General features: G+C 40.2%; 1 protein-coding gene across 2 annotated transcripts in view; it reads right to left on the bottom strand.

Annotated features, from left to right (window-relative positions):
• The window catches only part of LOC100259730 (myosin-6), a 113,534-nt gene that overhangs the window by 3,274 nt on the left and 91,627 nt on the right, over positions 1 to 18,633 (bottom strand). For both annotated transcript variants that reach the window (XM_010651896.3, XM_002285543.4), the window contains exon 36: positions 14,972 to 15,028. In XM_010651896.3, coding sequence (XP_010650198.2) covers positions 14,972 to 15,028 — 57 coding nt within the window. The remainder of the gene's footprint in view (positions 1 to 14,971; positions 15,029 to 18,633) is intronic.

Here is an 18,633-nt window from a genome sequence, read left to right as displayed (position 1 = left end):
CAGGCATAAACTCGAAAATTCATCAAAGGACCAAATGGATACAAGATCGAGACTTTTGGAAGGCTTGTGATCATAGGAAACGAATGTAAGATGAATGCATGAGTGCACTTAGGATTTTCATACTGTTTCATGCAACTTAGAAAACTCGGTTTATCCTTTAAAACTTCGATTTCATTAAAACCCAAGTTTTAACAAATGTACCTTAGGCAAAATGTTTTAAAATTGGCATAATAATCCACCTAAAGACCTTGCCTCAGTGTTAGAAAAGAAAGGAATTGAAAAAGATAGGTTTTTAGGGCCAAAAGACTCAACCGGTTGAGGCTATGGCCAATCGGCTCAATCGGTTGGGGAACTGGTCGACCGGTTGCCCTTGTCCAATCGAGGTCCTGTCGAGGGATGCCCAAAATCTTCTCTCTCTCCCAGTAGCCTTCCCTTCCCGGTCGAGGTTATTCTCTTCCCGGTCGAGATTCGGTCGAGGCAATGGTAACCTATCAAGCATTAAATACTCCAACGGCTAGTGAACCGGTCGACCCCTAGCTCGACCAGTCAAGGTTACCTTTTGCTGTTTTTGGATCCTGAGCTTAGAAACCTATAAATTGAGAGCTCCACTTCATTTATTGATAAGAGAACACTTGCAATCAATTGTCTACCTACTTGTTCTTGACCAAAAAGCTCTCATTTCTTTCTTAGTGCATTAAATCATCACTTGCATGTCCTTTAAGTGCACTCTTGTGTGTCATCCTAGCTTTGTCTTGTATTTAAGCTATTCTTAAGCTAGGTTGAAGGATCCATTCTTGTAAAAGCTGAGTGTTAAAGTCTTCAAGAGGTTTGAATCTTGAAGAGATTGTGTAAGAGCACATTGGAGCTGGAATCCAAGTGTAAGAAGATTGGAAGCTTGATTGAAGCTTCAAATTAGTGGAACCCTCACTCAATTAGGAGATTGAGGAGAGTGGACGTAGGCAAGAAAGTGCCAAACCACTATAAAACCAGCGTTTGAATTCTCTAACTCTATCTCTTTATTTTTGTTTATATTGTGCTTGAACTTGTTGTGTTTGAAAAGATTTTGAAAAACCCAATTCAACCCCCCTTTTGGGTGTTTTTCTTAATTAAGCATAGCCTTTACTTTCTCACATCTCTTACTCTAAAATATGTGCTACATGTTCCTAGGCTTTTGGTCAGTCAATAGTCTATTCATCAGCTCACTAAGTACTTGAATTGTTAGGCAATGTTTTTTCCATCCCATTGTATTTTTTAAGATCAGGTCATGGGGAAGACGATTGGATATGCTAAGGAATTAAAGAGGCTCTACTACCTTGAAAGTGGAAGTAGCAATGGTTACCATGTATCTCACTCATTCGTCAAAATAAATCTCATCCAATAAAGTACAAGTTCAGTTTCATCATCTTCATTCCGAATATCCTCCTTTTGCTTTGTTAAAAAACTATATGCATTTTATTGTTTAAACATTTGAATGTTAGTAACTTTCATTGTGAAGTTTGACAACTTACTAAGCTTCATCATGTTTCATCTCCTTTAAGTAAAAATAGAACATCTAGTCCCTTTCAATAAATACATACTGATGTTTTGGTTCCATCAAGAATTCCAAGTGTTTCAAGGGCTCGATGGTTTGTCTCCTTTACTTATTATTTCATATGAAAAATAAATCAGATGTTAGCATTATGTTCCATGTTTTTAATAAAATGATTCACACTCAATTTGGTGTTCAAATCAAGCATATTAAGTCTGACCATGGGAAGGAATACTTCAATTAGGTTTTGGAATCATTTCTTAAAAAGGAAAGAATTACACACCAATCCTCATGTAATGATTCCCCACAACAAAACGACATTTAGAGTGAAAGAACAATCATCTCTTAGAGGTAACCTAAGCATTGTTATTTCAAAAGAATGTTCCTATGTCATGTTTGGGAGAATCAATTTGGACTTCAACTCATTTTATCAATAAGTTATCTTCTAAAGTTTTAGGGAGTAAGAATCCAATAATTTTTTTTTCAAAGTTCTACCTTGATTTTCATGTGTTCGATTAGTTTCCTCCTAAAACATTTGAGTGTATCTCATATCTTCATATTTATTCTCATTAGGCAGCAAACTTGATCCCCGAGCACTAAAGTGTGTGTTTGTTGGTTATTCTCCCACAAAGAAATGATATAAATGCTATCATCCAAAATTTAGGAAATTCTTCATAACTATCTATGGATGTCACTTCCATTGAAATTGTTGAATATAATGTATTTATAGTGTACAAGTTTCTTTCCTTTCTTAGTATAGGTCACATATATGGTAATTAGTTCAACCTAACCTTGTATATATATTTCTTTATTGTAAGAAGTTAACAATATGAATGAGAATTAAGGTTTTCTCTCTCTCTCTTTCAACATGGTATCAGAGCCAAGGGAGAAAACTTTATTCTTTCTAGTTTACCCGTGTAATTAATTCTGGGAATCCGTCCAGTGACCGTGTTTCATTCCGGTCACCTTTTCCATCTCCCAAACCTTTCCAGTCAGCCATATCGTGGTTAGAAAACCCTCAACACCGTCAACATTTTTCCGAAGACTTTTCTAGCGACTTTTTCCGACACCGACCACATCATCAAGAGCACAAAGAGGAGATCTACAACTTTTCTCAAAGCACCGGAGCCAAAAACCCACTCACGCACCTCCCCCACGCCCTTTTTCTCCAGCAACCTGAATCCCAAGCGCCGGCATGTGAGGGCGCATGACCCACTTTCCGGTGCCGAGCTTCTTCCAACAGGCTCATCCGGCGCCGTCTTGCACTTCTAAGCCTCCGTCAGTCCTCTTCGAACCCTGCTTCTCTATTTTTTTGGCATTTCAGCCTCCGTGGGTCTTCTTTCAGCCTCCTCCGGCCTCCAACGGCAGCTCCCTTCCTTGGCCGAGACCTATGTGTGCCTTGGGAAGGCCTCTTCTTCATCTCCAATCACTTTTCTCCTTTGTTTGGGTCCCAACATACCAGGTTTTTCTTCCATAGCTGTGATCCAACCTCCCTTTAGGGCTCTCTTCGATCCAAACGTGATTCAATCTCATGTGAAGTGGATATGTCGACTAAAAATCCTATTTTTACATCCGTCATCTCTGAATCTCCTACTATCACATCAGAAAAATTGATTGGTAGTGAGAATTATCTCTCCTGGTCAGCGTCCGTGAAACTTTGGTTTATGGGACAAAAGGTTATGAGGATCATCTTGTTACACCTGAGGATGCTATACCTGATGTTGACAAAGTGCAATGGAAGAAAATCGATGCACAATTATGCAGCGTATTATGGCAATCTGTTGATCCCAAAATTTTACATCATCTTCATGCCTACAAAACCTGCTTTAAATTTTGGACTCAGGCTAAAGGATTATACACGAATGATATTCAACAATTTTATAAGATGGTTTTTGATATTGTTCATGTGAGACAGTAGGACATGGATCTGTCTGCTTATATTGGCCGGATTGCGTCTCTTAAGGAGGAGTTCTTAACTTTGATGCCCTTCACTAATGGTGCTAAAGCTCAACAAATACAGATTGACAAGTTCTTTATGGAGTTAACCCTCATTGGCCTCCGTCCAGATCTTGAATCTGTCCTAGATCAGATTCTTGCTAGTCCATTAGTACCATCATTGGATGATGTGTTCACTATTCTCTTACGCCTCTCCTCTACTCAAACCTTGTCGATTGATGGTCCTTTAGATTCATCTGTGTTAGCCTCTCAGACTAACTCTCGAGGAGGACGTAGTGGCAATCGGGGTCGAGGACAACGTCCTCAGTGCACCTATTATAATAAGCTTGGTCACACTCAAGATCGTTGCTGTCAGTTACATGGACGGCCTCCTCGCACTGCCCACATTGCTCAGTCATCTGATCCTCTGCTATCTCGACCTGACTCCGCTGCGAGCTCCACATCTCAGAGTATCACCCTTACTGGTAGTGATTATGATGCCTATCTCCAATATCAGGCAGCCACATCAACTTCTGTTACTTCTGTTGCCCAGACCGGTAATGTCTCTGTCTGCTTTACTCAGTCTCCTTCTCTTGACCCGTGGATTCTAGATTCTGGAGCATCTGATCATATCTCTGGTAATAAACACCTTTTCTCCTCTATTACTACTACCTCTACTTTACCTACCGTTACTTTAGCTAATGGTTCCCAAACTATGGCTAAAGGTATTGGTTAGACTCATCCTCTCCCTTCCCTACCTCTCCATTCTGTCCTTTATGCCCCTGAGTGTCTTTTTAATCTTATTTCCATCAACAAAATAACTCGCACTCTTAACTGTTCTATCACTTTTTCTGATAAATCTGTGATCTTGCAAGACCGAAGTATGGGGAAGACGATTGGCATTGGGCGTGAATCTCAAGGCCTCTATCACCTTATATCACCTTCATCTCCTGAAGCTTGCATTTCCACCGATGCTCCTCTTCTCATTCACAATCGTCTGGGTCATCCTAGTCTCTCCAAGTTCCAGAAGATGGTTCCTCGTTTTTCCACTTTGCCGTCGCTTGCATGTGAGTCGTGTCATCTTGGGAAACATACTCGTGTCTCGTTCCCAAAGCATTTGAATAATCGGGCAGAGTCTCATTTTGAACTTGTCCACACTGATGTTTGGGGTCCGTGTAGGACAGCGTCTACTTTAGGATTTCAGTATTTTGTCACTTTCATTGATGACTATTCAAGATGTACTTGGTTATTTTTAATGAAAAATCAAGCTAAATTATTCTCCATTTTCTAGAAATTTTATGCTGAAATCCAAACATAATTCAATGTTTCTATTCGAGTGTTACACAGTGACAATGCTCGGGAATATTTTTCTACACCCTTTACTTCTTTTATGTCCCAACATGGGATCCTCCATCAGTCATCTTGTGCTCATACTCCTCAACAAAATGGGGTTGCTAAACGTAAAAATCGACATCTTGTTAAGACAGCTCGTACCCTCCTTCTCCATAGTCATGTTCTTTTCGTTTTTGGGGGGATGCTGTTCTTACAGCCTGTTACTTGATTAATCGTATGCCCTCATCTATATTACATAACCAAATCCCTCATTCCCTCCTTTTTCCTACCCAACCTCTTTATTTCCTTCCTCTTCGTGTCTTTGGCTGTACTTGTTTTGTTCATACTCTCACACCTAGACAGGACAAGCTCTCTGCTAAGGCTATGAAATGCATCTTCTTGGGATACTCTCGACTTCAGAAGCACTATCGTTGTTATTCCCCTGACACTCATCGTTATTTTCTCTCCGCTGATGTCACCTTCTTTGAGGACTCTCCATTCTTCTCATCCTCTAAATCTCTTCCCATTTTTGAAGTATTGCCACTTCCCTATATATCCCCCCCTACAAATGCGTTCTCTCGTCCTCTTCAGATTTATCATCGGCGACATCGTGCTATTGCTCCTCCTCTCTCTTCAGCTGAGGAACCTGATGACTCACCTCCTGTCCCACCGATTTCTCCTACCCCAGCCCTGTCATCTACTGACCATTTGCCTATTGCTCTCCAAAAAGGTAATCGATCTACTCGTAATCCTCATCCTATTTATAATTTTTTGAGCTACCATCGATTATCTTCATCCTATTCTATCTTTGTCTCTACTTTATCCTTTGTTTCTCTTCCTAAGAGCACTAGTGAGACACTTTCTCATCCTGGGTGGCGACAGGCAATGGTTGATGAAATGGCTGTTCTGCACTCCAATGGCACATGGGATCTTGTTTCTTTACCTCCTAGTAAATCTACAGTTGGATGTCATTAGGTCTACACTGTTAAAGTTGGTCCTGATGGTCAGGTTGATCACCTTAAGGCACACTTGGTTGCTAAAGGTTATACTGAGATTTATGGTTGTGACTATGGTGACACCTTATCTCCTGTTGCCAAGATTGCTTCTGTTCGCTTATTTCTCTCCATGGCAGCTATGTGTCATTGGCCTCTTTATCAGTTGGATATTAAGAATGTTTTCCTTCATGTGAACTTCTCGAGGAAGTGTATATGGAGCAACCACCTGATTTTGTTGCTCAGGGGGAGTCTGGTTTAGTGTGCAAGTTACGCCGCTCTCTATATGGCTTGAAATAGTCTCCTCAGGCATGGTTTGGGCGTTTTAGTTCAGTTGTTTAAGACTTTGGAATGCTTCAGAGTGAAGCAGATCATTCAGTTTTCTATCATCATAACTCTTCGAGCTAGTGCATCTATTTGGTAGTTTATTTTTTTTTTATCAGAAACGAAGAATATTATATTAATAAAAGAACAGATACAGAAGAGAAAAAATAGACAAAAGAAAGAGAAAAAGACCAAGGGAAGGATGAGAGGTCCTTCCTACACAATAACCAAGGAAAACACCCAACAATAGTAAACTAAAAACAAGAGAAAACCCAACAATCTTCAAACTCTTTAAACGCAAACCTCAATCCAATTGATTTGTAGAATGCTTAGAGGAACTCCTCTAAAAGCTTCAGTACAAGAAGCCCATAGAGAAGAGTAAAACCGAATCAAATCCCACACCACCTCTTCCATTCTCCCTTTATCCTCAAAGATTCTATTATTCCTTTCTTGCCACACCATCCAAATCAAAGTAAGGCAAGCAATTTGCCAAAGAATCTTGCCTCTTACTGAGTTCCCCAAGCCTCTAAAGGAAATAACCAACATATCCTCAATGCTCCTTGGAGGGACCCAAATCACACCTACTAGATTGAACAACCTGTGCCAAAGTCCAATGGTGACGGGACAATGAAGAAAAAGATGGTCAATCGACTCTCCATTTCTTTTGCAAAGAATGCACCATTGAGGACAGAGGGCTTTGTAGGGTCTTCTCAATTGCAACTTGTCATTAGTGTTTACCTTCCCATGTGCTACTAACCAAGCGAGGGCCTTAACCTTTGAGGGGACTTTTGAGCTCCATAAAAACTTGGCCGGAAGGAACATTAAAGGATTTGAATCTTTTGACAAGGCATAGAAAAAAGATTTCACTGAAAACGAGCCTGACGAAGACAAAGACCACGCTCTTGAGTCTGATGAGGAAGGGGAAAGAAGCACAGAATGAAGGGAGGACATTAATCTCTGAAGGAGATCAATTTCTGAATCCGTTAGATTGCGGCGAAAGTTAAAATTCCAAGACAATGGAAAGGAGTTGCCAAGGACGTTTGAGACAGTAAGGTTTCTCACAGAACTAACTCTGTAGAGATCAGCAAATTGAGCACACAAAGTTTGGTTTCCCCACCAAAGATCTTCCCAAAACCGAATTCTCTCCCCATTGCCCACCACTAGGCGAACAAAAGGGGAGAACTCTTGAAAAACTTGAGCAATAGCCTTCCAAGGGCATCTGTGAGACCATCTAACCACCATGTTGGCGTCCCATCCATTAGGATGTGTCCCATATATACTCGCAATAACCTTATGCCAAAGACCGCTCCTTTCTCTAGGAAACCTCCAAAACCATTTCCCTAAGAGGGCACTATTTCTCATAGAAGTCTTTCCAAAGCCCAAACCTCCCATCTCCCTTGGTCTACTGACAACCTCCCATCTGATTAGGTGATCTCTCTTCCCTTCCCCGGCCCCAGACCAAAGAAAATCCCTTTGCATCTTCTCAATCTTTGAAGCTATAGATACAGGGATTTTGAAGAGGGAAAGGAAATAGCTAGGGATATGAGACAGACTAGACTGAATTAGAGTAATCCTCCCTCCCAAAGACAAATAGGCCTTTTTCCACCCATCCAGCCTCCTCGAAATTCTCTCAACCACTGGATCCCAAAATCCTATTGTCTTTGGGTTCCCTCCTAAAGGGAGGCCTAAATAAGACAAAGGCCACTCTGACACTCTGCACTCCAAAACCAAAGTCAAGCTAGACAACATTTCCTGCCTAGTGTTGATACCTGAAATGGTGCTTTTTTCTAAGTTGATTTTTAAACCAGATACTTGCCCAAAAACCAAAAGGATAATCTTAAGGTTTTGAAGAAGATCCAAAGAGGCTTTAGAGAAAAATATGGTATCATCAGCAAACTGCAACAAGGACATTCTAGTCCTATCCCTCCCCACAAGGAAACCCTCAGTTATCCCAGTTTCCTCAGCTCTAATCATCAACCTACTTAGAACATCTGCTACTAGAGTAAAAAGGAAAGGAGAAAGAGGATCTCCCTGTCTCAATCCTCTAAAGGCTTTAACCCAACCCTTTGCATTCCCATTAACTAGGATAGCAAAACTAGAAGAAGATAAACAACCCCTCATCCAAGATCTCCATTTCTGGCTGAACCCCTTCCTTTGAAGCACATGATCTAAAAAGCCCCACTCCACATGATCATAGGCCTTCTCAAAATCAATTTTGAAAACTACCCCTTCCTCTCCTGACCTTCTTTTCTCATCCACCACTTCATTGGCTATCAATACAGCATCCAATATTTGTCTCCCTTCCACAAAGGCTCCTTGCGAGCCAAAGATTGTTTCATGAAGAACTTTGCGTAAACGCCCTGATAAGACCTTAGCAATTATCTTATATAAACTTGTAACCAAACTAATAGGTCTATAATCTGAGATTTTGAAAGTTTGACTTTTCTTAGGCACCATAGCAATGAAAGTCGCATTTGTGCTTTGATTTATTACCCCTTTAGTGTGGAACTCAAAAAACACCCTCATAAGATCCTCTTTTATCACATCCCAACACTCTTGATAAACTGCTAAGGTAAAGCCATCAGGGCCAGGGGCCTTTTCCTTATTCAATTGGAAAACTGCCATTCGAACCTCCTCTTCCGAAAACGGCCTATCCAACCAAATTGCACTCTCTTCAGAAATAGGGGCCCAATCAATCCCTTCAATCTTCCAAGAATCACCCTCGGGTTTGGAATAAAGATTCCCAAAGAAATTTACAATCTCCTCAGAAATAACCTCAATGTTATTTAAAGTCTCCCCCCTCTCAGAAATCAGAGACTTTATATACTTCCTACTTCTTTTTCCAGTGGCCACTCTGTGAAAAAACTTAGAGTTGCAATCCCCTTCTTTAATCCACTTAACCCTAGATTTTTGTCTCCATTGAACCTCTTCCTTCAATAACAGATCCTCTAACTCCTTCCTTCTTAAGATCCTTTCCGAGACCAGCTCAAGATTTAAATTCCCTTCTTGTTCAATTCTATCAATTCTGCCTAAGTCCGTAAGAATATGTTTTTTCCTCTCTCTTAAATCTCCAAAGACCCTTGTATTCCACTCTTTCAACTTTGATTTAATAAACTTTAGTTTCCTCATAAATTTGTGACCTTCCCAACCTTCAACCGTACACTCTTGCCACCATTCTCTAAACTTCTCTTTAAACTCAGGATGGAGCAACCACATATTCTCAAACCTAAAAGGAGTCAGCCCCCACATAAAAGGATTAGTTTCCAAGCAAATTGGGCTATGGTCAGAGGTCTATCTAGGAAGGGCCTCTTGAATATTTTGAGAGAAAAAAGAATCCCACTCTGCAGAGAACAAAAACCTATCTAACCTCTTGCAAATAGGATCGACTTGCATGTTTGACCATGTAAAAGCCGCATTCCTAAGAGGGGGGTCCAACAAACCACTTTCCCTTATAAACTCGTCAAAACGCCTCATGTTGACTGTAAGCCTAGAATCACCCATCTTCTCAGATATCCTCCTGATCACGTTAAAATCCCCTCCTACACACCACCTTGGGAAAGTTAGACCATGTAGATCTTGAAGTTCCAACCAAAAGTCCTCCCTCCACACTGCCTTATTCGGGCCATACACTGAGCTTAGCCAAAAAGACCCTTCCTCATCAAAGTTCAATTTTACAGTAACAGAGAAGGATCCTAACACCTTCTCTGAACAATTGAACTTAACTGAATCCCACAAGATCACAATCCCCCCCGACGCCCCACAAGCAGGAAGAGCAACCCAATCCAGACTTTTACCTTTCCAAATACTACTCACTAACCTCCTATCCCAAATTTCACGCTTAGTTTCCTGCAACATCACCACATCTGGGTTTTGAGTACTTAAAAACCTTCTCACAGTCCTCCTTTTCTTCCTAGAACCTAAACCTCTTGTATTCCAGCTTAAAATCTTCATGAGAACAATCACAACCCAACACAACCCGCACCCAGAACTAATCCTCTCCTCGAGTTCCAGAATCCTTATTCTTCTTTCTTCTGGAATAAACCTTGTCCGCAGAGAGAGGATTCCTGTTCTCTCCTACCACACCTTTCCCATTATCCCTGACAATGCTAACCCTCAAACTCTCCAGAACCGACTGAACCTTGACCATCTTCCGAGGCGTAAGCCCCTCAACCTGAAAACCTTCCAACGGGATAGTGGAAGGTTCTTGCACAGGGAACAAAGCCTCACCTGAGTCACCACGCACCTCAAGGTTGCTAGGAATTTCCCTAAGGAAAGGTCGGTCTTTAGATTTTTGGTTAGAGGTTTCTAGGGGGACCACCACACCTTTCGAACAGGACGCACCACCACGATGGTTATCATACACCACAGGAGAGATAGAAACAGATCCACGCTGAAAAGCTTGGCTTGACTCCACCGGATACGAAGAAGAAGAGTGGACACAAAAAGGATGACCCAAAGAAACCGAGGTTTCGGGAATAAGAATCGACTCAAAAGCCCCAAACAGAGGAAGATCTCGCTCAGAAACAGCTGAGATAGGATTACGCACCTCATTGATCAGTTTGCATTGCAAAATCCCCTCTTCCCCCTCTGTCTCGCCGGTGGAAACTTTGGATGTTTCCAAACCAGTGGAGAAATCACTCTTTCTGGAGTGAGATTTGCCCCGAGAAATGTCTCGATTTGTCACCAGTGAGCCGCCTCCTTCAAAGCTACGCTTCGGGGAAGAAGACGCCTCGTCAAAACTCGGCGGCCCACTTCTTGCTCTGCGCCTTACGGAGACTGGAGATCCCTTCGTCTTTGACGACGCTTGAGGAAGACCTTCCGACGCTTTATTCTTTGCAGAGAGCCCTGGTCTTTGGAGCTTTGAAGACGAAGATACAACTGGGCCACCATTTGAAGATTCTTTATGGGCTGGACCCGCTATTGGCCCAACATCCTTCGCCCCAACTTGGGCCCAAACAGAACGGGCTTCAAAGACGTCTGGTGTTGGCCCGACATTGCTTCCCTCCATTGGGCCCGACACCCACCTTCCCTTTCCTTTCTCCCCCTTAGCCGATTTTGAATCTGAAGAGCTAAAATGGAGACGATGACGGGGCATCCATCTTTGGCAGTCACTGGTCCTGTCAATAGCTCGTAGCCCCTCAACCATCTGTGGCTTCTGCAAGACGCAACCCCCGGCTGACCTCATCTCGTCCTTGCTGCGACTCGACTCAGGCTTGATAGAGTCTCCTCCATCGTCTTCTCCGTCATCTTCTCCGGTGACTGTAACTGCAACCGTGTATGTCCAATCTCCATCTTCTACCTCTAATAGCGCTGGGAGCACGACCTTTGGAAGCATTTCCACCTGCAATGTTACTTTCGACAAATCAACAAACTTCAAGGAGTTTCTTGCCACCTCCGTTACCCTCCCCCACTGCTGCAAAATATGACTCAACTGCACCTCATCCCACAGGTGGAAAGGGAGACCTCTTAGTTCCAGCCACCCCCGTCTAAATTTTCCTCTCACCACTGAGTTCTCTTCTGGCGACCATCTCCTCAGAGCAAAAACCTCTCCTCTTACTGTAAAACTACCTCTTTCTTGAAACCACTGAGCTTTCCTTGCATTTTCCACAAAAAAACACCCTTTGTAAGCAGAAATGGGTGTTACGGATACCATTCCTTTCATCCCCACCCTTCTCGCTATAGCTTTTCCAACCTCACACCAGTCTCGTATATCTCCTTTGCCTTCACAAATCACCGCTCTTGCCCATTTTCCAACTGGCATCCCTGCACCATTCCTTGTTCCTTTCTCTGCAACCACCTCAGCGTAGGTCCTCTCACCTCTGTACATTCCTTTGCTCTCTCGAAGCTTGTTTTGCGTCTCCTTCGATTCTCTCCCAACTTGAACAGATAACTCTTGGACTGAAGCAATCACCTTCCTGAGGTTTTCCCACCCACAGCCATTAACACCTCTTGGAACAACTAAGACCAAAGGTTTTCTCTTTGCACTGTATTCTGTGATTTTCATATAACACCCTCTGCTATTAAAACATATTTCCATCAGATGAGTCCTGGTCTTGCCCCTCATTTTTCGAATGTAACCCCTGGAATCCTCCAACTCCACAGCTTTCTCTAACTGCTCCACTAGCCAACCCGTCTCTTCCTCTCCAAAATCTAAAGAAACCACAAAACCTCGGCTTCTCTCTGTTATTGAAAGCCATTTTCCTCCATTGTAATCTTCAGACTTCACCTGGAAAATCTTTCTCTCCACTACAACCAACTGATTTCGAATCATCCTTTCACTGGAGCTTGTACCTTGTTTGGATGGATCTAGTTAGATGGCCCCATTTGGCTAATTTAAATTTTGAATTGGGTACTTCCTAGTTGTCTTCCATTCTATTTGGTAGTTTATGTGGATGACATTGTCATTACAGGCAGTGATCAAGAGGGTATCCAAAGACTAAAGCAACACCTTTTCAACCACTTTCAAACCAAAGACTTGGGCAAACTCAAGTACTTTCTGGGACTTGAAATAGCTCAATCCAGTTCAGGTGTGGTTATGTCACAAAGGAAGTATGTCTTAGACACCTTAGAAGAAACAGGTATGTTAGAATGTAAACCTGTTGACACTCCTATGGATCCAAATGTCAAACTTGTATCAGGACAGGGGGAGCCTCCAAGAGATCCTAGGAGATATCGACGACTTGTAGGCAAACTGAACTACCTCACCATCACTCAGCCAGACATCTCTTTTCCTGTGAGTGTGGTTAGTCAATTTCTACAGTCACCATGTGACAACCATTGGGATGCTGTGATCCGCATTCTTCGATATATTAAATGAACACCAGGCCAAGGTATGTTGTATGAAGACAAGGGCCATACCCAAATTGTTGGTTACACAGATGCAGACTGGGTTGGTTCACCCTCAGATAGGCGTTCCACCTCAAGGTATTGTGTTTTTATTGGAGGTAACTTAATATCCTGGAAGAGTAAGAAACAAGATGAAGTGTCTAGATCAAGCGTTGAAGTTGAGTATCGAGCTATGGCTTTGACAACATGTGAACTCATATGGTTGAAGCAACTCCTTCAAGAATTGAGATTTGGAAAAGATGAATAGATAAAGCTAGTCTGTGACAATTAGGCCGCATTACATATTGCATCCAATCCAATCTTTCATGAAAGGACCAAGCATATTGAAGTTGATTGTCACTTCATTAGAGAGAAGATCGCATCAGGGTGTGTTGCTACAAGTTTTGTTAATTCAAATGATCAACTAGCAGACATCTTCACTAAATCTCTTAGAGGTCCTAGGATTAAATACATTTGTAACAAGCTTGGTGCATATGACATATATGCTCCAGCTTGAGGGGGAGTGTTGAGTATAATGTATTTATAGTGTACAAGTTTCTTTCCTTTCTTAATATAGGTCACATATATGATAGTTAGTTCAACCTAACCTTGTATATATATTTCTCTATTGTAAGAAGTTAACAATATGAATGAGAATTAAGGTTTTCTCTCTCTCTTTTTCAATAGAAATCAATCCTTCTTTTCTCATCCTTAGCTTTAGGAGTCACTAAGTGAAGATATGGAAGTCAATGAATCTGAGTTCTTATTTAAAAATTTATTCTTTCAACCTATGAGTCCAACTATTGTATTTAGTCCTCCACTAAATAGAACCATAGATCGAGAGAGGCCAAAGAGGATGTTGTAGTAGATCGTGGGGAATATTAGTGTTTAGTTGGTAAACTAATCTATCTGTTACATACTAGGCCAGATAGAGCATATGCAGTCAGTGTGGTAAGTTAATTCATGCAAAATACCTAGAGAGATACATCTAGACGCAGTGTACAGGATTATACGCTATGTGAAAGCTACTCTAAGGAAACAAATTCTTTATAGAAGAAATAGAGAATTAACCTTAGAAGCATACAATAATGCAGACTAGGTAGAATCAGTAGTAAATAGAAGGTCAACTTCAAGTTATTGAACTTGGAGGAAATTCAATGACATGAAGAAGTGAGAAGCAATCGAATATTACAAGATCAAGTGCAGAGGCCAATTTTAGATCTATATATAGTTCATGGAATATTTGAGTTGTTGTGGCTACAAATTATTCTCAATGACCTTAGAATCAAATGAGAAAGAAGTACAAAGATGTATTGTGATAACAAGTCAACAATCAATATTGTCCATAATCTTGTTAAACATGACCATACGAAGCATGTGGAGGTGGACCATCACTTTATCAAGGAAAAACTAGATGGTGGCTTAATCTGTTCTCCATATGTTTCGACAAAGGAGCAGTTGGTTGACATTCCAACCAATGTACTAGCTAGTTAGTCTTTTCAAAAAATCACAAGCAAGCTAGGAATGGAAAATATATACTCTCCAGTGGAGTCTTCGTTGATTGTGAAAATTGACAATTTAACTGATTATGATTTATTGGAAATTTACAGCTTATACAAGCTATAAAAAGGGTTGTAAATTAGAGATAAAATTAGGGCTATAAATTAGGAATATCTTCCTTATTTATGTAGTTAGCTAATAGTGTCTATATTCAATATATTCAAGGATTATTTTCCTTTATTGTTTTCCCCATGAACCTTGTATATATTCAATGTAAATTCCTCCATCAATATAAAAAAAATACAATTGTTTATATATATATTGCACATGCTGAGAAAAGTCATCCCATGGGACAAGTGAAAATCATGTGACCAAGACCACATGTATTTTCCATGAGCCCAACAAATGTTATAATTTCTCTTGACACCGGCTCCCCAACTTCATCATGGCAATTAAAAATTATTTTCACCATCATAGTTGAACCTTAATAATTCCTATAAACCAAATGATGAGAAAGACAGAAAGAGAGGCTAACCGGGCAGAGGTCATTTGTTAAATCATCATAGGAAATTCTGGATTTTTGGTGAATGACCTGCACAACAAAGTGTACCATGAATCAAGTTAAGAAAGGATGTATAAAATAAAATCCTATCTCCTAGGAACAAAAAATTTTAGTAATCACTGATCACAAAATTATACTACCAACAAAAGAAAATGTAATTCAAAAACTAGCTAATCACCGTATGAGAATATGTTATAGTCTCAAATAAACATCAAATACAACCAAGCACTTTCATTTTCGAAGAATTCAGAAATTGGGGCAGTGAGGATATAGAAAGAAACAGATTAATATCAACAATGGATCATTTTTCAGTCATTCAAGTCATGTGTAGCCAGCATACTTGTCAAAATCTTTTATTACAAAGAAAAAAGAAAAAAGAAAAACACAGCAATGGAAATGTCAAAGATTCTATTCTTTTTTTGTTTTTTATTTTTTTTATTTTTTTTATTTTTTTATTTTTTTATTTTTTATTTCGAATCTTTTAGTTATCTGTTTGTTAGGTTGTAATCCTATTTTTTAGGATTTTAAATTCAAAGTTGTTTATCCCTAGAATAAAGGATTCGGTTTAGGTCTTCCGTTAGTAACCGAGTCCATTCATTCAGTAGTTTTTTCTTCTTTTGAATTGAATGGCAATGCATTAGTTTTTCCTTCCTGCATCTGGTTACATGGTACTAGAGCTAGAAATCAGTTGAGAAAAAAAAAATGGTGAAAAATGCCATGACTGCTCTGAGGTGTGAGCAAGGATGACTGCTCCGAGGTTTTGACAAAAACCTCTCAGCCGACCCCTACAATTGCTCCCATTGTTTTTCCAGATAGTAACCCCCTGCAAATTACAACCCACAAACTTAACGACAAAAATTACCTTCAGTGGTCCCATCTGTTCAAATGGTGATATGACATGGGAATTGTAGGCAGCGATTGAAAGTGATACTACAAAAATGGATGGAGACAGTCCCAAAGCCTATCAACTTTCTCTTAGTAGAGAGCAATAAGAGCAATTTGCAAAGATGATTACTCTTGCACAACTATCACAGTCGTCCAATACTTCTCTCTTAGTACAAAAGATATTTTTTCCCTAGCCTTAAATTCCTAGATTGAGTTTGATGAACCTTGGATCATCAATTCAAGTGCTACAAACCATATGACAGGTTGTGCAAGTTTTTTCTTGTCATACACCCCAAGTCCAGGAAACTTAGAGTTAAGATTGTTGATGGGTTGTTTTCTGTAGTTACAAGGATTGGGACAATAGAAATTGCTCTTAATATTTTTTGAAAATTTGTTGTCCATGTCTTAAAATTATCATGCAATTTCCTTTCAATTAGTAAACTGACAAAACACATGGATTATATTCTCAAATTCTCATATGATTCATGTAAATTTTAGGACTTGCATTTGGGAAAGAGGATTAGCAATGCTAGAGAACATGAAGGATTATAATACTTTGTGAAGGACACCAATGTGAACAAACATGCTCAAATCTCTAGTTGTAATTCTCCATCTATGTCTAGAGAACAAGAAATAATGTTATGGCAATGTAGGTTAGGTCATCCAAGCTTTCCGTATTTAAAAACTTTGCTTCCTTCTTTGTTTTGAAATAAAAAGCTTGTTAATTTGCAACGTGAAGCATGCTAGTTAGCTAAACATTCTCATATTTTCTATCCTTTTCGACCCTACAAAGTGTTAAAACCATTTGCTATGATACACAACAATCTTTGGGGATATCCTTAGGATGAAAACACTTAAATAAAAAAATGATTCATTACTTTTATCAATGATCACACACATGTATGTTGGGTATACCTCTTGAAGGAAAAATTAAATGCTTAACAAATTTTTAAAAATGTTCATTCCATGATCCAAAATCAGTTTCATACAAAAATACAATTTTTCATACTGACAATAGAAAGGAATAGATGTTAATAATGCCTTTCTTATCGGGGATCTTAAGGAAGAAGTATACATGGACTTACCACCAGATTTTGATGAATCTAGAAGAGATGGGCAAGTTTACAAGATCAAAAAACCTCTTTAAGGGCTCAAACAATCATCCAAAGCATGGTCTGATAGGTTTACTAAAACAATTCAACAATAAGGTTATGATTAGGCTCAAACAGATCATACATTGTTTTTTAGACAACAAGACTACCATTCACATTGTTTATTTTGACAACTAATGTGACATCCCACATCGGATAGGGGGGAAAGTTTCTGATGCTATATAAGTATGGACTTCTCTTAACCCTGAAGACGCGTTTTAAAGTTGCGAGGGCCCCTTTAGGTCCAAGTGGACAGTATCTACACAGTTGGGAGCGGGTCGTTATAAATGGTATCAGAGCCGATCTCCAACCTGGGTGTGGGGGTTTGTTTGGCCCCGTAGGGATGTTCATCTGTTTGGCCCCGCAATCCTGTGGGACACAATGAGGACGTTGTGTTTACATGGGGGGGTGTTTGTGACATCCCAAATTGGATAGGGGGGAAAGTTCCTAGCGCTATATAAGTATGGACTTCCCTTAACCCTGTAAACGCATTTTAAAGTCGTGAAGGCCCCTTTAGGTCCAAAGCGGACAATATTTACACGGTTGAGAACAAGTCATTACAAATTTTGTAACATCCCACAACGATAGGGGGGAAAGTTCCTGACGCTATATAAGTATGGACTTCTTTTAACCCTATAGACGCATTTTAAAGCCGTAAGGGCCCCTTTAGGTCCAAAGCGGACAATATCTACACGGTTGGGAGAGGGTCGTTACAAATGGTATAAGAGCCGATCTTCGACCTCGGTGTGGGGGTTTGTTTGGCCCCGTAAGGGTGTTCGTCTGTTTGGCCCCACAATCCCATAGGACACAACGGGGACGTTGTGTCTGCATAGGGAGGTATTTGTGACATCCCACATCGGATAGAGGGGAAAGTTCCTAATGCTATATAAGTATGAACTTTTCTTAACCCTGTAGACACGTTTTAAAGCCGTGAGGGTACCTTTGGGTTCAAAGCGAACAATATTGACATAGTTGGGAGTGGGTTGTTACAACTAATCTTGACAAAAGATGATGATGATGAAATGAAAAGGCTTAAAGGAGTTGTTGCTACTGAGTTTGAGATCAAGGACCTAGGTTTCTTAAGGTACTTTCTTGGCATGGAGGTAATGAGGAACAAAATAGGTATATCGATTTCTCAAAGAAAGTATACTTTGGACTTGTTGAAAGAAACGGGTATGATGGGTTGTATACAGGTGGATACTCCAATGATCCAAATCTGAAATTAGGAGAGCCAGATGATAGTAATCCAATTTACAAAGGGAGATATTAACGTCTTGCTAGGAAACTCATTAACTTATTCCATACAAGATCAGACATTTCTTTCCTCATTAGTGTTGTGAGTCAGTTTATGCATTCTCCTTGTAAGGTGCATTTGGAGGTTGTTCATAAAATACTAAAGTATTTGAAGGGAACCCCAGGAAAAGGTCTATTATTCAAGAAGAATGGAGGTAGGCGCATAAGAGGCATTTATAGATGCAGACTGGACTGGTTCAGTAAATTATAGAAGGACAACGTCAGGATATTGTATCTTGTTTGAGGGAATTTGATGACTTGGAGGAGCCAGAAGCAATCTATTGTTGGTAGAAGCAATATAGAGGC

Source organism: Vitis vinifera, chromosome 5, assembly GCF_030704535.1.
Source record: "Vitis vinifera cultivar Pinot Noir 40024 chromosome 5, ASM3070453v1".
NCBI classification, from domain to species: domain Eukaryota; kingdom Viridiplantae; phylum Streptophyta; class Magnoliopsida; order Vitales; family Vitaceae; genus Vitis; species Vitis vinifera.
Note: the sequence above shows the minus strand (reverse complement) of the source record. Positions and strands in the feature narration are given on the sequence as shown.